Source organism: Anabas testudineus, chromosome 2 (assembly GCF_900324465.2).
Source record: "Anabas testudineus chromosome 2, fAnaTes1.2, whole genome shotgun sequence".
Classification (NCBI taxonomy): Eukaryota; Metazoa; Chordata; class Actinopteri; order Anabantiformes; family Anabantidae; genus Anabas; species Anabas testudineus.
The window spans coordinates 13,471,046-13,490,151 of NC_046611.1; the positions used below are offsets into that span (position 1 = coordinate 13,471,046).

A 19,106-nucleotide genomic window follows, 5' to 3' on the forward strand; every position below is an offset into this window, starting at 1 on the left:
TAAATTAAATCATGGACATACTCATTGGCAACTTTATTAGGTACACATGTACAATATAATGCAAAGCTTTACAGCAGTTGTGCCATGAATTCCACTTTTATCTGTCATAATTCTACTATATGTTTATTTTTGAGGTCGTAGTGGATGGTGGAGCTCCACAGGGGTGTATTATATTGAGAGTTGCCGCTGCTGTTTACATTACTTTACTTTAGAAACAGCAGAGCACATTGTTCAGGTGTACCTACCTGATAAAGGGGTCAGTGAAAGTGTGTATCCTTGTTATGATGAGATAATGTAGCTTTTCTGGTTTAGACAATGCAGTGACCACTATGTTATATGTTTAACGTAAGGTGTTTTGTAATGAGAAAATCACAATGTGAAATTTTTGTTTTGTTATGTGAAAGCACCTTGAAAAATGGAGAAGCATGTAACGTTCACAAGAAAGTGAAAACGATCTAGTGATAGTGGCAGCAACAAGTGCTGTCATTTCCTAATATTTATTAAAAACTACTATTTTTTTAATTAAAAAAACAATTTGTTTGTTTTTACTAGGAATCAGTGCTCTTGCAGCTGAGGTTGAACGTGAGTAGCATTTGTAGTGCTAATAATAACTTACAATCGACTTAATGAGTCAATGATAAGAAGTGTTTTACCTCGGAGAAATGTAGCCTACGAACATAATTTGAAGATAAAGTGGGGGTGAAGATGCCATTTTCACCAATTCCACTTCACCCTGATGCTCTTTTTTCTCTAATTTTTTTCGCCACACCGCATCAGCTTTAACTCCAAATCAGCTTTTTCTTTCTTTCTTTTCAGAGATTCACACACAGGAGAAAGGTCAATCTTAAAAGGCCTGTTTGCAGGGGGCTTGACTGTTCCCTGGCGTTGCAGACCGAAAGGTAATCCACACTAAGATTATCTGGATCTCTGATGTTGCACGGATGCTGGCGGCTGATAAACAAAGTAACAGACATCTATCAGACCACGTGAAGATGGTGGTGGGGAGATTTAGACAGCAGCAGATAAAGAGCAAGTGCTGGGTGTTACGTCAACAACAACTAAAATACCAGCATTTTAATATCACACAGTATTTTCTAGGAAATACTGCAACAGAACTGCAGGAACACATTTAAATAAAAAGCAAAGACAACCAAACAAAATTACTGCAGAAACATTTTATTATATCTCTAGCTCTATGACTCTTCTTCGTATTGGATTTATTTGTTTTATTCATGCTTTTCACGTACAGCTAGTGCATTAAGCCCTGTAGTCTTTCTGTATAGCCCTTTTCAGCCATGGGATACGTAACATTGCTGCCATCATAAAAGCAATGGTTTTCTGTCAACCACTGGTCACTTTGATGTTAATGCTCCTTGCAGCTTCATTCCATGGTGTGTGCATGATGTGTGCTATAAACCTCTGTTTCTGTTCACCTCTATGATCAATGAAGTTTGGTGTTGATTCTAACCTGGCTTTCAACCTGTTCCAGGAAATTCCAAATCGCAGCATTAGATATGATCAATGTTTATGTTTATTGGCTTGCTTTTCTCCCATAAACAGCTCTCTGGTTTTATTGTCCTCGCAGGTAAAACCCAAGGCTAAAACTGGAATAGTCATTTAGAACTAGTTACACACCTGGGTAACCAGGAAACATCCATCAGTCACGAGGTGCACATTGTTTAACACAGTACTACAAGTACCACCAAATAAAAAATGAAATTATAAGGCTTTGTCTCACATCCATCTTATGATTTTAAACCTAAACCTCTTTGGTCTACAGCAAACAAGAATAAACTGCCAATGCCATCCCAGTAGTATTGAAAGGGACTGGGATGAGTAGCGAAACTTTTCAACCTAACAAGAAGGAAGTCCAGTTGCCATGACTCGACTTCCAGATGCGTTGACTACAGTTTAAAAGTACAAACCCCATTTCCAGAAAAGTTGGAACTTTGCAATAAAAAGTGATTTACACATTTGCTTGAATCTCTATTTATCTGACAAAAGTACAAAGACAAGATTTTCTATATTCACTTACCAACTTCATTGTAATTTATAGATATGTGCAAATTTTAGAGTTTGATGCTCCAGCACACTCCAAAAGTCGGGACACTGTTTACCGCGTCACTGTACTGTACATCAACTTCCTTTCAACAGCACGTGGTCACCGGTGTCTGTTTCTCCTCTTCAAGATGCACCACATCTTTTCAAAAGGAGACAGATCTGGAACAAGCACAGACACTCTGTGTCTATGGAGCTACGCGCACAGAGCTACGTTTTAGCACGTGCACAATGAGGTTGGATAGAGTTGTCCTGCTAAAATATCCACTGACCTCGCTGAAAAAGATGTGTTGCCTCTGTGAAATCCCAAAATATATATTTACAAAATACAATAAGTTTGTCAGTGAAAATGCTGACCAACAAGTTTTACTTTTGGCAGTAAACTAAAAGTTCAAGCAAACCTTTAGATATTTTAGTTATTGCATTTTAGAGAAAGTCTGACCTCTTGTGGAAATGGATTGTGGAAATACTGCATCCTTGGGATTTTAAATTTGCTGTGAAAGAACTGAAATAAAGTACAATACAGTTTAACATGTTTAAGTTGCAATCACAGGATATAAACATTTCACTTCCTCTGAATTTGGTATAATGCTGATTTTATTCTTCTGTGTATGATAACAAGTGCTGAAGTCTCCATAGTCTTTTTTCAGGTATTTGTCCATTTTTTGACAGTTGCGTCACTGACTTATTTGCACTATGAAGTCCTGGATCATGGTAACTCCGTGGATTCTGACAACGGCATTATTCCTCTTTCTTCTCACTAACACACAGTCCAGTCCACACAGAAATGCTGAAACAGTGTCAGAAACCAAAGGCAGAACTTCCCCCACCTGGTTAGTCGGCATTAACTCAGGAGAGGAAACTGGTCCTGTTCTATCGGTTTCTTCACCCACGAACCCAGTCCAGCTTTGTGGAAGGCTCTGAACAGTGTTTGCTTGGCGGAGTGGTACTCCACCGCTGCCTGCTTGGCCTCATGGTAGCTGGTGGGCCTCACTGTTCTGATCCGCAGGGCAGGAGGAGAGCTACAGAGGGATCTTTAGTTAATAACAAAAAAGTTGATCAAGTAATGGCAAGAACATAAATGTCTAATCACGGCGTGCTGAAAGCTGAAAAGTCCTCACTTTACAAATTACTGTCCATGAAAATTACTTTCATAATCATAATCTAACAATTTGATATAGATACAATAGTTAAACTCTGTACGGAACAAAACGTACGGAAATTTACAAAATATAAAGAAAAATATATTACAAAAAAATCACATGCCAACAAAAAAATGCCACTAAGCTAAGTTTGATGCAAAAAGTGCCTACTTGTTCTCATATTATACAGAAAAAGAAAAAACCTGGACAACTGCATCTTTTTACAATGGTGGAGAAAAGACAAGAACAAGTAACAACCACAACAAGGAAAAAATATATTTAGTTTAACTACCAGCTCAACATGTAAATGCAAATTGCAGTTAACTACTAGTTTGACTACACGCAGTTCACTACTTTCAGTCACTGCCATCATAAAGTAACTTAAACTTGACTTTCTGAGTCTTAATATACATGTAGTATAATGCACAAAGTGCAGTCAACTGCAGTATTGTAATATATTTCATGTTTCAGCAGTACATTACCTTGCAGTGTAGCCGCATCCAGCGACTGTAGAGGGCATGTTTACACAGTCTGGAGGGTCTGCCCAGGTCATCTTTCCCTGTGGTGGAATTGATCAGCTCCAGGCCCTGATCTCCCACCGTCCAGTTCACACTGAAGTTTGGCGCTTTTCCTGGCTGACGAGCTTCAGCATTACTTATTCCTATAACACATGATCACAGTGGACATAAAAATAGAATTGGAGAACGTACATAATTTGGGGAGGAAAACATCCTGAATGGGATTCTACTTAAACTTGTATGTAGATCATTTTGAGATTACAGTTACAGTTTTCTCTTGGTTTATTGATGATGAGCTTCTCACCGCTGAGCAGCGGTCTGTTCAAGCTGAAGGATTGTGGCAGGTCCTCGATCTCAGTAATCCTCTGGTACACGGCTCTGGAGAGGTGGTCAGCGTGGTACAGGCTGCCCAGGATGATGCTGGAGAAATAGATCGGCTCGGTGAAGTAGGTCATCAGAGAGCCCTGGAAACCAACCACATTCCACCTGAATAGAAAAGTGAAGGCAAACAATGGTTTGATTTTGAGACATCTATTCTTCTTAAATACAATGAGAGTAGAAGATGTAATGTTGATCATCTTCTTTGCCAAATACTTCAGTTAACTCTATTCTTTATTATTCTGCATTCACGTTTATTCTCTCTCCACTCAATGGTAAGACTCTTTTTCTGCTGCGGCTCTTTTTCTTCTTTGCTGAATGCTCAGCCATTTGACACAAACCTTGCGATCTTGTCGCTGCAGGACATGGTGAGCAGCCTCTCGCCCTGAAGAACCCCGTCCCATGTCTGGATGGTATTGCTGAAGCGCATGGGGATGGTTCCTTCACCAGACTCAATTTTAGTGCGGAGCTGCCCACGGGCCTTCCTGTTCGGGTGTCTGTCTCCCTGATCTGACACAGGACAAAATGCACACATGTTGTAAAGTGTCTTCAGCCAAGTTAATATTCACCACAGCTGTATTGAACAGGTTTCTTCTCTTTCCAGCCACTCACCCTCTACTCCAGCTTCATGAGGAGAAAAGATGCGAGCGTCTCCACAGGGCGATGTGCTGATGTAGAGGTGGAACTGGACGTTGTCCTTCAGTTTGTATCCTGCTCTGTTTTCACATCTGCTGAAGATGGATTTCTGGTGCTCCACATCATTGTTACTGAAGACATATAAAGATAGCATGCAACATTAGATGACCAAATTAGGAGGTACTGTACTTTTTGTGTCCTCTGTGTCTTACCACAACTCACCTGAGGAAACACTCCAGCTGGGAGTACAGGTACCTAATGAGGGACCTCCGAGCTATAATCTCAGCATGGCAGTCGTTGAGTGCCAAACCTCGGTCACTCATATATTCCCCATTAATACACTTTGTACCCGTGGACACACAGATGACCTGAGCCTCCTTTACATCTGCACCTAGGCAACAAGGTAGGAAGAAATATGTCAGCAGGGAGACACGGATCCTCTAGTTCCAGCTAAGTCGGGGTGGCTGGTTTTGTCATATAGAATAAAAAGATAATCAATAGCTCAATTAAAACTCAATGAATGTATGTGAATATAGATTTACTCTAATATAAGCTTATATAAGAGAAACTGTGATGGTTGGTTCCAAACACTGGGTTTTAAATCTGCTGTTTAGACGCAGCAACTGTTTTACTGGACAGTTTGAAGTAAAACCAAGAAAGACAGAGCACCTGTCGTCATGATGACACCTGCCAATACTTTCCGTCGAGCATGCGGAGACGTAAAGTTGTCTGTCAGCTCGCTGAACTTCTCAACCACCAGACGAGAGACGGTATCTGCCAGGATCTGGGGTGAAAACCCAAATCATAATGGGGGTATAAGTGAAGTCTGATCAGATTGAGACACTCTTTTTTCATCCAGTGTCATGTAATAAGACCAATGAGCAGAAGACAACAAAGAAGTTAAAATCCAGCAAACCCTCTTCTTATCTGCACTCAAACTATTACTGAATATTTAATTTAGAAATGCTTCATTGGTGTGAATGACAGTGATCTTAGCAGCTTCAAACAGTCAAATCCTCTGCTTCACTCACTGCTCCGGAAGAAAAGCAGAGTGACATGAAAAGGCCATTCAAACCGCAGCGTTCGAATAGCAGTAAGAAGGTGATAATAATTTAGATTGTAGCTTTGTTATCACTGTGCAGGGATTACAGGCAGGGATTAGTTAAAGAGATTCTCAGTATGTTGAACGTGTTTCTCCTGAAGCCGTCTCCATCTTCAATCAGGCTTTGTCAGGGTGGTCACGAGCCACTGCCTTTTTCAGACAAATCCTGACACCTGACAATATTCACGCCCTTCACATGTACTGATAATTGTGTAACAGCTCTCCACTGCTGCAATTAAATTAGACTCGGGCTGGGTATTGTGATTTTTGCAAGACTAGTGCTAATTACAATGCTAATACTGTGTGATACCCGGGGTGATGCAGCTGAAAGGTCAGAAAACTAGTAAACTTTAAGATTCAATTCTTTGGCAGCAGTTTTTTGCCAGTGCCAGTAAAAATCTTTGTAAATACCAGTACCAGAATTACCTGTACCAATAAGAGTACTGGTCTGAATATTGAGACTGGTAACTGAATTCTTTGTCTTTTTCATGCTTACCTGTGGCAGGTGAAGCTGCAGTCCCTCCCTGGGTATTGGTTGCTGTGATGGAGCCTCATCCAGCTTCATGTTAAACAGAGCCGACAGAGCAGCCTGGGCAGCCCGGGCTTTGGCCAGTTTCTTGTTCCTCCCAGAACCCTGGAAACTCTGAGCGTCTACCTTTACTGACATTACAAAGTTCTTTGAATGGCTCTCCCCACTCTCCGACACAAAGTCATACTTGAGACCTGGCCGCAACTCATTCAGGATCATGACAGGGTTCTTGCAGCTTGTTGGCGAGATGAAGATGGAGGGAGCAGGATGTAATGGAGCTTGGATCAGGTCTGGCACAGGGCTAAAGGGTAGTAATGGGTACTCAATTCCAAGTGAATGAAAGGACCCGTGACTATTGGAAGCAACGTAAAAGGAGTTATCTACAGGTATGGATGTCTCAAAGGCATTAAAGAGCATGTCGGGAAAGTCAGCCTGATCCGAGGTGAAGTCTGTGGGAATAGACAGAGTCTGGCCCATGGCCAAGTGGGCTTCAGATGCATTAGGAAACTGAACGAAGGAGCGCAGGGCCTTCTCTGCTGCAATCAGCTTGGCTTTCTTCTTGGTTGGACCCGTGCCCTCGAAGAGCTGCCCGTTAACCTCCACAGTCATCACAAAGACAGGGGCATGGACTGGCCCCGTCTGAGAGAGCAGTTTGTACTGCAGCCCTGGCTTGATCTCATTCAGCTGCATGACGGCGTTCTTAGGCAGAATGGTCCCGGAGGCTTTCTTACGCTTCTTAGGCCTGTACTTGGAATGGGTACGCCCATTACTGCCCTCCTCTAATGGACGTTTTCTCCCACCCCCAGCACTCCTGCTGAGGACTTGGTCTGCCTCAGCTGCAACACCCTCTTTGGAGAAAACATTGTCCAAGTTCCGATTTTCCTTAATATCTGTGCTGCATGAACCTGCAGTGCCCAGAAAGAGTAACTTACAGCGCCTTTGTTGCAGAATGTTGTAAATGTAAAATGTAGAGATTCCTTTTCTCTCCAAGCTAAAGTGAAGTGTGAAATGCATTAATTAAAAAATTCTTAGTAATCTTTACTTTCTTTAAGTAAGAAAATAGTCTTAACACAGACAAACCATTAATTATTTCTAGGAGATCCTCTCTGTATTACGAACAATGCTGATAGATCTTGTAAACATCCATTCATAACATCCTCTGGCAAAAGCTCAATAGGCCTTTTGGTGCTCAGGACAAACATAAATTCTACAAACTGCAGGTTGAGATGGGGAGTAGGAAAAGATGAGGTGCAAACAATGGAGTCAGTGTTTCATACTGTTATTTCAGATGACGTGAAAAGAAAAGTACATTACATCACATTATTATGAAACACAAGCACGCTGCGACTGTTGCGGTCAGAGGTAGTGCTGTCATCTACCAGTTATGGGATCAGTTTCCAACTCCTTCTCCTTCTGTATATGTCCAATTGTCCTTGAGCAAGACACCGAAGCCCTGGTTGACCCATTATGTCAGTTAAGCTGCACGGCAGCTTCGCCATCAGTGCTGTGTGCTTGTGTGTGTGAATGGGTGAATGAGAAGCAGTGTAAAAGCACTTTGAGTACTAATAAGGTAGGAAAGCGCTGTAGAACATTTACTGCAAGCAGCATTGTAGCTAGATGGATGCATCTATCCATCTAGCTGGCCAATGAGAGCTAACCAGCTCTCACTGTGTTATTAGTCTATGATAATTACAGCAGCTGTGCCTGTACTTTAGTTGTTATGCCAAATATATCCTTTTAGCACTTCATGTAGTGTGTGCAACTGTTTAACAAGCATTTGTAGCATGAATGTTGTCAGTGTTCATTGTGAGGAACAGAGCCACCACATCCACCATAATTATGAATGAAAGCAAAAGTCAGACAGTACAGAGCTCTATTAACTTAAATCTATATTGAATAAATGAGACATTTAAGACATTGAGTGGTTGGTTGGCAGGACAGGGTGGATATCGCTTTATTGTCTCTCTTTTCCATTTTCTATATGGCTGACACGTGGCTAAGAGTTCAGATGCTCTACACAATCGCCCTGATTTACTAAGACAATTGTGCGTTCCTTTTGTGGGTGTTTTTACTTAGGTGATCTAGAAAAATTGGGAGACAGACAACAGGTGCAAAACAAGGTGAAGACGGAGACAGATTTTTGTGTGTTTCACTAATATCTGTCATGAGATTGAAGAGTGACCAGCGTAAACACAATCAGAGGAATTAAAACTGTTAGTGGGAGAGGTTAATAATCATTTTGATGAACTACAGCAGCTCTCAATAAATAACACTTTATGGAAAGATTGCTTCTATAATTCTCAGGAAACCAGCAACTGCATGAAAGTCATGTTTGTTGTGCAGAAAGTAGAGTCCGCAGATCATATTGGGGGCACGATGCATGCCTCCCTGGCATCAAGTCAATTAAACACATGGCTTACTGTTGTACGAGATGCAGACGGTTAAGTCCCTCTCAACCACAAACTGAACCAATGAGGAGTTTGATTGCAGAAGTTGCAAAATCCACTGTGTATAATTTCAAGGACACTGTCTTCATTGCACACCTTTAAGCTCAGCGTGCACCATTTTTTGAGGGTACAAGTCAAGTTTGGACATGATTTAGTTTGTTTGACATGATTTCTGTTTTTTAGTTTTATACTGAGTGTTCTCCACAGATCCCCATGTTGGCATTAAAGTCTTTCGGTATGTTTTTATGGTATGTCAAATTTCCTAGAATGACTAAACAACAGCTTCATTTTATGAAACAACACTTGTATGGGCCGAGCTTCCAAGTTCTGTGAGAATTCAAAAGGGGGAGGAAACTCAAACATAAAAAACACAATAGCAGTTCATTCCCTGGGCAACAAGAGGGAAGGGTGATTATAGCTGTCTTGGGAATGAGAGAGCATAATGATATTGTTCAGTGACACAGCCAATGCTGTAGCTCAGCATGCAAACACATTGACTTTAAGCAAACATAGAAACATTACAAATCACCAAAGTGAACAAGTGAATTCATCGCCAGCCTGCACACAGCCCTCCATGTACTGACAGCCATAATCCACGTTCTCCCTACTGGTTTGACAATGCTTTACACAGTGGAGGGAGAGGATTACTGCTGTCCAAACTCAAATAATGAAATGTGTAAAGAGACCCTATCAGCTGAGGCAAACTAAATGCAGGCTGAGCCGTGATCCTCAAGTTCTGGTTCATGTCTTTGAGCACGCCTTTCAGTCTACCATGACAAACCAGATCCACTGTTTTAAAATAAATTTCTGGCTTCTCGTCATCTAATTTTTGCAAATAAAAAAACTATTTATTAAAAAAAACATTATTATTATTATGACATTATTATTATTATGATGTTGTATGAACGTGTTCCTTTTGCATGCTTTAGTGTTACGTATTATCCTGACTTCCCCTTGATCCTGTTTCAGTGCACGGTTTGAGCAAAACAAACACACACAGGCTACTATAGGTAATGCTGGTAAGACTTGAACTGACTGAAAACAGTAACTCACTCATGCTTTGTGTTTCGTCCTGCTCTAGGGTGAGCAGCCTCTCCTGGTTTCGAAGTCGCTGTGCTCGACCTGGAGGAAACACACAACATTAAACTTAAGTCAGAATTGTTTTCAATATGTATGTGACCATCGGAGTAATATGATTGGAAATAACTAATTAGCTAATGCATGACTTATTGTCAGTGCTTTACCTAAATTAACCACACAGTAGGAAGTGATCACTTTTTATATTTCTACACTATTGATCTAAAATGACTTTTTTGACACTAACAGAAAAAGATTGACTGTTTATAAATTCTTGTACCTGGTGGATCAAATCACTGGTGGATCACTATATTTGCCATAAAACTACACTAAACTAGTGTTGCATGGTTGATATAATCCTAATTTTGATGCCACCATGTGTGGTTATACCGTATAAATGGGAAATACTGATTTAATTAGAGAAAATATGTGTTCACAGACAGAAAGTGGTGCTGGAATTTCAAAATAAAAGTCTCTGAACAGAGGGTCGGGAACAGAGTCACAACAATTTTTTGTGTGTTTTAGTTGAGAAATAAACATTTCAAAATTATCCTGCACATTTTAATTGGGCTTGAGATTAGTTGTTTTCCTGAGTTGTACTGTATTATATTTTATTTTTATTCTTTTTCACAAGGTCTGAGAAGGTCAGCATGAACGATCCCAGGTTCCCTCCTCAGTGCCTGACTCTCCTCCATCCCATTCTCTCTGCATGACTGGGCTCGCCACCAACAACAGATGGCTATCACTGTTCTTCTCGCCCCATGCTGAGGCCTCTGCTATCTCCCAGAGAGGGAATTTAAGCTCAGAGCTGATGTTGAATTTCACACCCCAGAGCTTCAGGATTAACAAGCCCAAAAACTGATGGACAGGCAGGTGGAGGTAGAGGGTGGAGGGTTAGTGCTTTCTTCTGGTGCCTAACAAGCAGGATGTATCTACATGTGTACCCATCGAAGTTAGTGTCCACAGTCTGGGCTTTGATTAATTTTTCCAGGGATGATCACAAAACTGTCCTTGCTTCTTTAACATCTTCCTCCAACGTTCAAGAGCAAACAGGAATAAAAATGTTTCTTCAGTGGGAAATACAAGTAGAAAGATGGAATGTGATGGACTCAAGTCAAGACAAAAATGTAGCTCTAACGTTTTTGAATTAGCTTTTCACATTAGATGTTATGTATACTTTTAGATCAGGAAATGGTTCATCTGTTAATCATAAATGTGATGATTTGTTCAGTTTCTGTTCAGCCTTAACTCTCGCTTGAATTAGAAGTCATACTGAAACATGACTCTGCCCTTCATGCTGTGCTGCTCTCTTTCTACTTGTCTGATGAGGCATTTGATACACTGCGGGGACGGAGGATATGTGTGTGTGTGTGTGTGTGTGTGTGTGTGTCAGAGACCCTGAGTTTCAAAAGAGAATCTGGGATATCAGCAGAGCTTCAGGCTAAAACTTGGAAGCAGGTCAAAGAAAGGGGGGCAGTGGGGGGCAGGGAGCTGAGTAAGGGGAGGTGCGGGTCTCAATCAACTCCTCCACATCAGTGGAGTGGCGGCTGTTTGCCAGACAGAGGTCTGTGGCTGCAGGTTTTGGCAGCGGCACGCCGTGCACGCATCACAGAGCACATCAGTTTATACCTCGTCTGAAATTCACTTTTGCTCCCAGCAGATTAAACTCACACTTGACTTCATCTTACAACACCCCGCTTAACAGGGGCATGGGATTGATGGGCTCCTCACTCTCCCCGCATGCAAAGTATGTACAATAGCTCCGTTTTTTAAACATTAATTTTGTCTGACTTGCTAAACTGAATATCCCAGAGTGGAATACAGAGATTAAAGATCACACTGCACTGAGCGCTTTGGATTGTGGTGACAATAAATGAAGTTTGAATTATTATGTGGATTTAGTGCACTTGAATTTTGCATTTTGAAATCACACATGGGGTAATTAAAATTATAATCAAACCTGTCATACTGTTGTAGATATTTACATATACTGTCAATTTTGAAATGGTTGATTTATATATGTCTTTTTTTCTGAAGCAAAATCATATTTTTAAAAAGCTTTTTGCTAATTAATTAACCAAAATCTCTCATGTACCCACCAGAACTTTGATTCAGTATTTTGTTTGAGCCTTTAGAAGAAGCTTCAGCTCAGCATCTTCTTGGTTAAGCCATTTCACAATTATTGAGGCCACCGTGCTCCTGGGAACACTCCAAGCTTTAGATATGGTTTTATACCTCTGTATGAATCTGTGCCTCGCCGCAAAATGGCACTGTGGGGGTCTACAGAGAGCTCCTTAGACTTCATGGCTTCATTTTAGTCCTGATATGCTGTGAGAATTGGGGGAACATTATCTACACAGGTCTGTGCCTTTCTGAAGCAGGTTCAGTGAATTTGTCACAGGTGGACTCAAGAAAAAACAGGATGCTTAAGGCCACTGGAAGCACTTGAGCTGGGCTGATACAGCAAAGAGTCTAAATCCTTTTGTAGATGAGATGTTTCAGTTTTTGGTTTTTGATTGATTAAAAAAGAGTTAAAAAATTTTGCCATTTGAAAGTTAATTAAAGTAAAATGTGAAGGGATATAAATACTCTCTGATCCGTGCTGATCCATGGGAAAGACATAATTTAAAAGAGTCATTAATTAAGGTAAACAGTGCACAACCTCTGTTTCTGATACAGATTTCTGACTGACACTTTGTTTGGCAGCTGTTGCTAAAACATCAAGAAACATGAGAGCACAGTTATTTTTGCTGTCTTATAAAAAAAAAACTGTGTAATCCAGTTTTTGTCATTGGATCACCCACTCCTAGTGCATCTTAACGTCCATTCACACCTCCTTCTCATGGCCACCTGAGGGAGAACCAGCTTTCCAACAATTAAAACACTGCTTCAACTTTGGTTTCATCTTCACTGTTCCAGACCTGATGCCAGTTTGTGGTTGACACAGGTGTAGAGACCATCCTTTTTTAAGAATGCCTTCTTAACTTAACGTCTTCCCCTGCTGGAAATTCAACAGCATTTTCCTGCTGAAAGAACTCTAACTTCACTGTACAGTCAACATTGAAACGGTCAGTGACAAACCAGACAAACATCTACAGGTAGATAAGTTTCATGCATAGTGGTCACTACAGTGGACAGTTGTTTAAAAGCTGCTCCCTTGTATATGCATGTGTTAGGGTTAGTAGAACCATGGACAATGTCTCTTTTAGTAGAAAATCCTAGAAACTCTGCAGTTCATAAGTCAGCGGCTCAACCTTTTAGAATATGTTAAAGTGTGACAAAATACCTGATTGTCATTATTACCACTGATATATAGTATAATCAGTGTTGAGGAATGGTTTACACGGCCTGGCTTTAATTGATGTTTTTAGGACTTTTGTATTTGATTCAAGTTTTATTGGAAAAGTAAGCAAACACTATTCCAAAGTAATGTAATGTTGCATTGATTTGATAAAGTAATTAAATAGTTACATTATCAATTATTTTCACAAGGTAACTAGTAATCTATAACCTTTTACACAGCATAAGCAATATCAGAACTACTGGCTGTACTTAACGTTAACACTGAACATAACAGTTAAAGACATTATATTCTCTTGGTTTTGTATAAAACACAACAAATGACAAAAGATGAGAAAAACATGTCAGAGGCATCTGGAACAAATGTCTCAGAGTTTTGCCACGTTTGCACATGTACACGACATAAAGTACAGGATAAGTAGTAACAACACATACTGTCAGAGCCCTGTCCTCTAATACAGACTCACAGACCGCAGAGCCGAGCAGCAGCTACAAACATCATACCTTTGCGCTCCGACCGTTTCTTTCTCCTCCTTTTGAACCTGCGGTGAATCAGGCAGTGGTACGCTGCTGTGGTGTGAGTGGTGTCCATCAGCAGAGCCATGGCTCGGATCTGTCCACCACCCTGCAGACTCCTCTCAGCCTAACGTAAAGGAGAGACACACAGGGTGCCTGTGCAACTTTGGACAGAGGACAGAGGAGGAGAGGCAGCCAGTCTACCATGAAGCAGATACACTGTTGACACACTTGCCGTGGTAAGTGACTGTCAGATGAATGGGCTGGGTTGTCTGCTCCCCCCCACGCCCCTCTATTGCCTCTCTCCTCTCTCTTTCCATGCCTTTCTCTTAAATTCTCTCTTTGGGCTACGATGAACTTGGTTGGCAAGCAACCAAGCAAAAACAAGAGTTTCTGTTAAGGTGCTAATAACCATCACCCCAATGTACCACAAGTATTGTTATCATTCATTAACGGAAACTGTGGTGGGGCTGTACGGTTTATAAGACTCTAGACACTTCTGATCACAGCCATGTCCAGTGGAGCAAAACATACATGCATGATGCCCAGAGATGTTGGACCATTGCTGTCTTAAACTACATATAATAAAACATACTAAACACTTTTCAATGAGACACCAGACATGAGAGTTACTCATGGAACAGCTTTGAGAGTCAGCACTGCCCCCTTGTGTCCTCTACCGGCATCACAGCTGAACAGATTTGTCTCCCCTAGGTATAATGATGGTAATTAGTATTACTGCATTAAATGCAAGAGAAATTAAAAGTGATCTGCCTCACAGCACACATTTAGAGCCTTTGTACCTATGCTGCGGCTTGTTTATATAATTTAATTTACGTAATATTAAACAAAAATTAAAACTGCTGTCAGCCTGGTTTTTGTCTGTTTCTGGATAAGGGGGTGACTCCATCAGCTCTGTGCTCTGAATTAAGAAAAACACAACAAGCAGGTTAATTCTGATATAAAAATCACAATAAGAAGCAAACGAAGAAAAGAAACAAATCCTTATGTTTAAGAAGGTGGAACTGATGCGTGTCAGTACGAGGTGGCGTTACAGTGAGTGGCCTTTAGATGGAGCAGCTGTACTTTGTATAAACAACTATACAAAGAGCAGTTTCCAGTATTTCAATATCCATGAAGAAGCAGCATACTCTATATATTATATACTTTATACCATACTCCATGTAGTACTTACAGGAGGTTTGTGGCACTAAAGACAAAATGTAAACATTCAATTTTCTATATGAGATGTTTACGTTCTTGATTTTCAAGAAAATTTGCAAAACATACGAAAAATATGTAAAAAAAAAATGATGGTATGAAGACTGATTGGCAAAAGTGCATTTATTACCATTTCTTATTAGATTTGCAGTGAAGAATAAGAAAGAGAGGGCATTAAAAACTAGAAAGAAACTATATATATGACAGACAAACTGAATGATTTTCTGCATTCTACTGACATTCAGTGTTGTTATGAGGTGACACACTACAGAATACAACCTGCCTGATGTCTGACTGCGACGAGGGAATGATCACTCCAGTCACTCCAGCCACTCGTGAGTTCCTTTAGACTACTACAGCTGTCCTCTACCTCAGTCCTACTTGATCTGTCTGCAGCATTTGATGCTGTAAATGGTCGAAGTCTGGAGCTCTGTATTGATATGTGTATGTTTTGCTACTAGATTGAAAACAAGTGATTTAACTATAACACGCTGTGATTAACTACTGGGACATGTACGCACTCACTGTGTATTTTGTTTCTACTTTCTCACAGCTGCGTCACAGTATGTGAACTTTTGATTTAATTCTTGTTCTTGCCTTGATGCACGAGATACTGTTAATTCTTGTAGAGGTTTAGGACGTATGACATACACGAATTCATCATAATTCATATATTCTTACCGTTATCAAATACGACTATTAACTTATTAACTGAAGTTCTAGGTAATGTTCTTCTGTTTAGCTTGATTTGTGTTTTTTATATGAAAAATTAGTTTTTGCTGCAGAAATCCAGAACTACACACAACAAATAAGAAGTCTCCTCACACTGGATCATAAACATGAGTAGTAGATGTTAGGATATGTGTGTGTGGCTTCCTTCAGATGACAAAGATCTTTTCTCATTTGTTCTTCACGTTGGGAGCTTTTATCTGTGCAGCCACTCTGCTCAATGAGTCCCTAGAGTACTGTCGAATTACAGCAGCACAGAGGCCGTTCGATTGGTTGTCTCTTACTGTGTTCAAAAATGTCCGTCTGGATGGAAGCAGGCAGGCCACAGGGTCACTTTGTGACAAGTGGCTCCCATCAACAGCCTGGCAGTGGTGCAGAGATATTCACTTTTTACTGTAGTTGAGCAAAGACCAGTGAGGAGTGAAAAAGACTGTACTGATGATGAAGATATTATTTCAACACTAAACTTCATTAGCACATATGTAGGGCTATAGTACATTGTTTTCAGACTGGCTTAATATAAATACTGTAAAATGCAAGACAGTGATTGAATACTTCACACATCCATCATTCCACATTATTTAGAGGCATCAACAATATTTTATCTGATTAAATTTAATCAGATTACAGCCTCAGTTCCAAAAAATTGGATGATGTGTAAAATCACCGGAAGGACAAAAAGCAATGATTAGCAAATCTCATAAACCCATAATGTAGTCACAACACAAGGTAGAAACATACCAAATGAACAAATGGCCTGAAGATCAGGGACATCCACATCGTATCTCTTGCTCACAGAGATCTCTCCAGATAATATTTAGACACTGTAGATGATGATATATTCTAATCTTTGCAATTTAAAATGTATAATTTCAGAACTTAATTCTGAAATTATTTACCACTACACTGAATTTCAGCCCATCTTAACTACTGAGAGACTCTGACTCTCTAAAATGCTCTTTTTATACCCATTGAAACTTTTTCTTTCTTTAGCATTTTTGCCAAACGGAGTTAGTAAGTCGGCAGACAGGGAAGAAGGGAGAAGAGAGGGAGGTATCACATGCAGTAAAACTGCACAAACTGGGGGACGCTGAGATTACGTAGCATGTGCTGTAATCACTCAGCTACAGAGGAGTAAAGGACAAAACAGAATATTTGACAGTACAAAAACCCTCTTCCACAGACTATTATCCAGAATAGAATTTTAAAGTCGTTCTTCCTATTTACAGAGAACTTCATGAACAGGTTCCGAGCACTGCTCTACTTGTGGCAAGAGGCAATTAAATCATCAACCTTCCCGACAGGCTGTTTTACTCCAGATCATAAAGTGTTCAACGTGCTCTCTTCCTCATTATCTGTCTGTTATGTTGTTACAATATCTGTTAGATTAAGAAGATCGGCTCTGTTTACTTCTAATTATTGCATGTTTTCCCCCTTTCTATTTATCGACTGGTATTTTTTATGTCTTAATAATTTATTTTATTTTATTTACTACTTTCAGAGCCCTTATGTACTCACAACTGTCAGAGGAGTCATAGACACTGTAAACCATCACCTGCCAGAGCTGAACATCAGGAGAGATTTCAGTGGTTTGGAGAAATGATACCAACAAAAGTAAAAGTCACTGGCAGCTCTGCTCCCCTGCTCTCAGTGTAGAGAGGAGTGATCACCACACACATGCAGCAAAGACACAAAGGTTGTGTATCGCCCTTGAAAAAACCCTAATACTCAATACAGCAAAATCAGCCAATAGTTACAGAGACAGCACAAGTCGTTGGTCAGACGGCTGCTGAATATCAGAACACAAACGTATAGAAACGTGACGTCTTCACAGACAATAGGAAAGTATGATATAGATTAGAGTAGTAGTAAGTAAGAGACAGACACTGTTTTACTTAAAACCTAAATCACTGCAGGCCACACTATTAAAAATCAGTACTGTTCTCCTTAGTATTACAGTCTTTGCATTGTTATGTAATTTTTATGAGAGAAATAGTCTGTGATTATGAAGTTCTCATATTGGTACTTGATATCAGCAAGTACTCAGTAGTTATACAAAGAAAGCGCTTGAAACCCACCTGACCAACCACAGCATGAAATAAACCGGATTGTCTCAATACTGGTTTGTAAATCTGTAATTTCCCTCAATGTTATTATGATGATGATGATGATTATTATTATTATGATTATTAGTAGTAGTAGTATTAGTAGTAATAGTATTAGAAGTAATAGTACATGTGAGGAATACTTTAGAGCCAACACTTTAGTCACCACTGTACATGACCAGCTTGATTTATTAGTTAGTTCTCATAATAATAATAAATCAAACGTATCCTCTCCATCTTCTTCCAGTCCACAGTGCGTGATGAGTGGTTTTGACATATGCATGTCTGAGTTTCCTCGATTTGTACTAACACGTCTTAAAGTTCCCAGCTCAGAGTTTCAGCTTGTTACTGGCACATTCAGTTAGTTAGTTCTTCACTTTCCAATGACTAAACACAAGCAAATCACGGCTACTTACGGTTTGATTCCTGGACAAGGTGCTTGTCAGAGTCCGGGAGCTTGGGCAGCCTCCTCTACAGCCAGAGGTGTGTTGCTGGTCCGAGCTCTGAGCGCGCAACGTCCCGGGACGACGCAGCAGTGGGACGACGAGCAGACACGAGAAAAGAGGTGGCTGCAGAAACCGAGGCCACACCGGCGCGTCAAGCACCAGCACACGCTGTCCACACACCGAAATAATGTGTCTCTGGGTCCTGGAGCAGCCTGTAGTCCAGTGGGCACAGTTGGTGCAGGACGCACTGACTGCAGCACACGTCCCACAGGTCGCAGGGAGAAGACACGAGGAGGCTACTGGCTCTGTTCTGTGTTAGAGGTGAAGGAGGATGTTTCAGGAAAGTGATGTAGAGTTATTATTTTAATATAGGATACAGTTGCTTCATTTGACTGTTTTTATATTTCTAATGTGTTTGCAGCTGTTTTACACACGTCATCTTGTGTAGTTTGTCATTTTTCTCATTCACTCCTCTCTTATATTTTTATTTTTGTTGTTTTTTTGCTGTTTCTTGTTTCCTCCACTGCAGTAATGACTCAGCTGTCCCACAGGGTTTTAACCTCATACAGAGTCTGAGATCTGATGTGATAAACCTGCTTTACTTAGTTATTCTGAATCTCTTCACTGTAACAGCAGCAACTGGATGAAACGCTCTGTTTGCATTGTTTTCTTATTGTTAATTAAAAGTAGAGGTATTATTTGCATCATTGTGCTCAGAGCACTTGCACTAGCTCTTATTAACATTCCTCCCTCCTCTGGACTGGTCCATGGTGTACAGGCGTGTTCAGCCATCAGAAGTTTTCTAAAATGTTTCTTCTTCCGTCCATTATATAAAATTCACTGTGAGAGTCGCAGCTGTTTCAGAGTTTCTTTGTTTTTTCCACTCTGTTCTTTAATTTAAG

At 40.4% G+C, this 19,106-nt stretch overlaps 1 protein-coding gene across 2 annotated transcripts; it reads right to left on the reverse strand.

The window, feature by feature from the left end:
• Positions 1 to 2,902: 2,902 nt before the first annotated feature.
• Positions 2,903 to 13,794, reverse strand: LOC113164298 (double-stranded RNA-specific editase 1-like). Of its 2 annotated transcripts, XM_026363536.1 has the most exons (11): positions 13,685 to 13,791; positions 12,547 to 12,551; positions 9,864 to 9,926; positions 6,331 to 7,268; positions 5,402 to 5,516; positions 4,955 to 5,123; positions 4,709 to 4,863; positions 4,438 to 4,606; positions 4,023 to 4,204; positions 3,678 to 3,861; positions 2,903 to 3,080 (listed from the first exon to the last, which is right to left on the reverse strand). In XM_026363536.1, the coding sequence occupies exons 1-11, from the start codon at positions 13,789 to 13,791 to the stop codon at positions 2,903 to 2,905; spliced, it is 2,265 nt and encodes a 754-aa protein (XP_026219321.1). The 2 variants fall into 2 exon arrangements, with proteins under 2 accessions (XP_026219321.1, XP_026219322.1); XM_026363537.1 differs by lacking the exon at positions 12,547 to 12,551 and having other exon boundaries at positions 13,659 to 13,794.
• Positions 13,795 to 19,106: the final 5,312 nt, after the last annotated feature.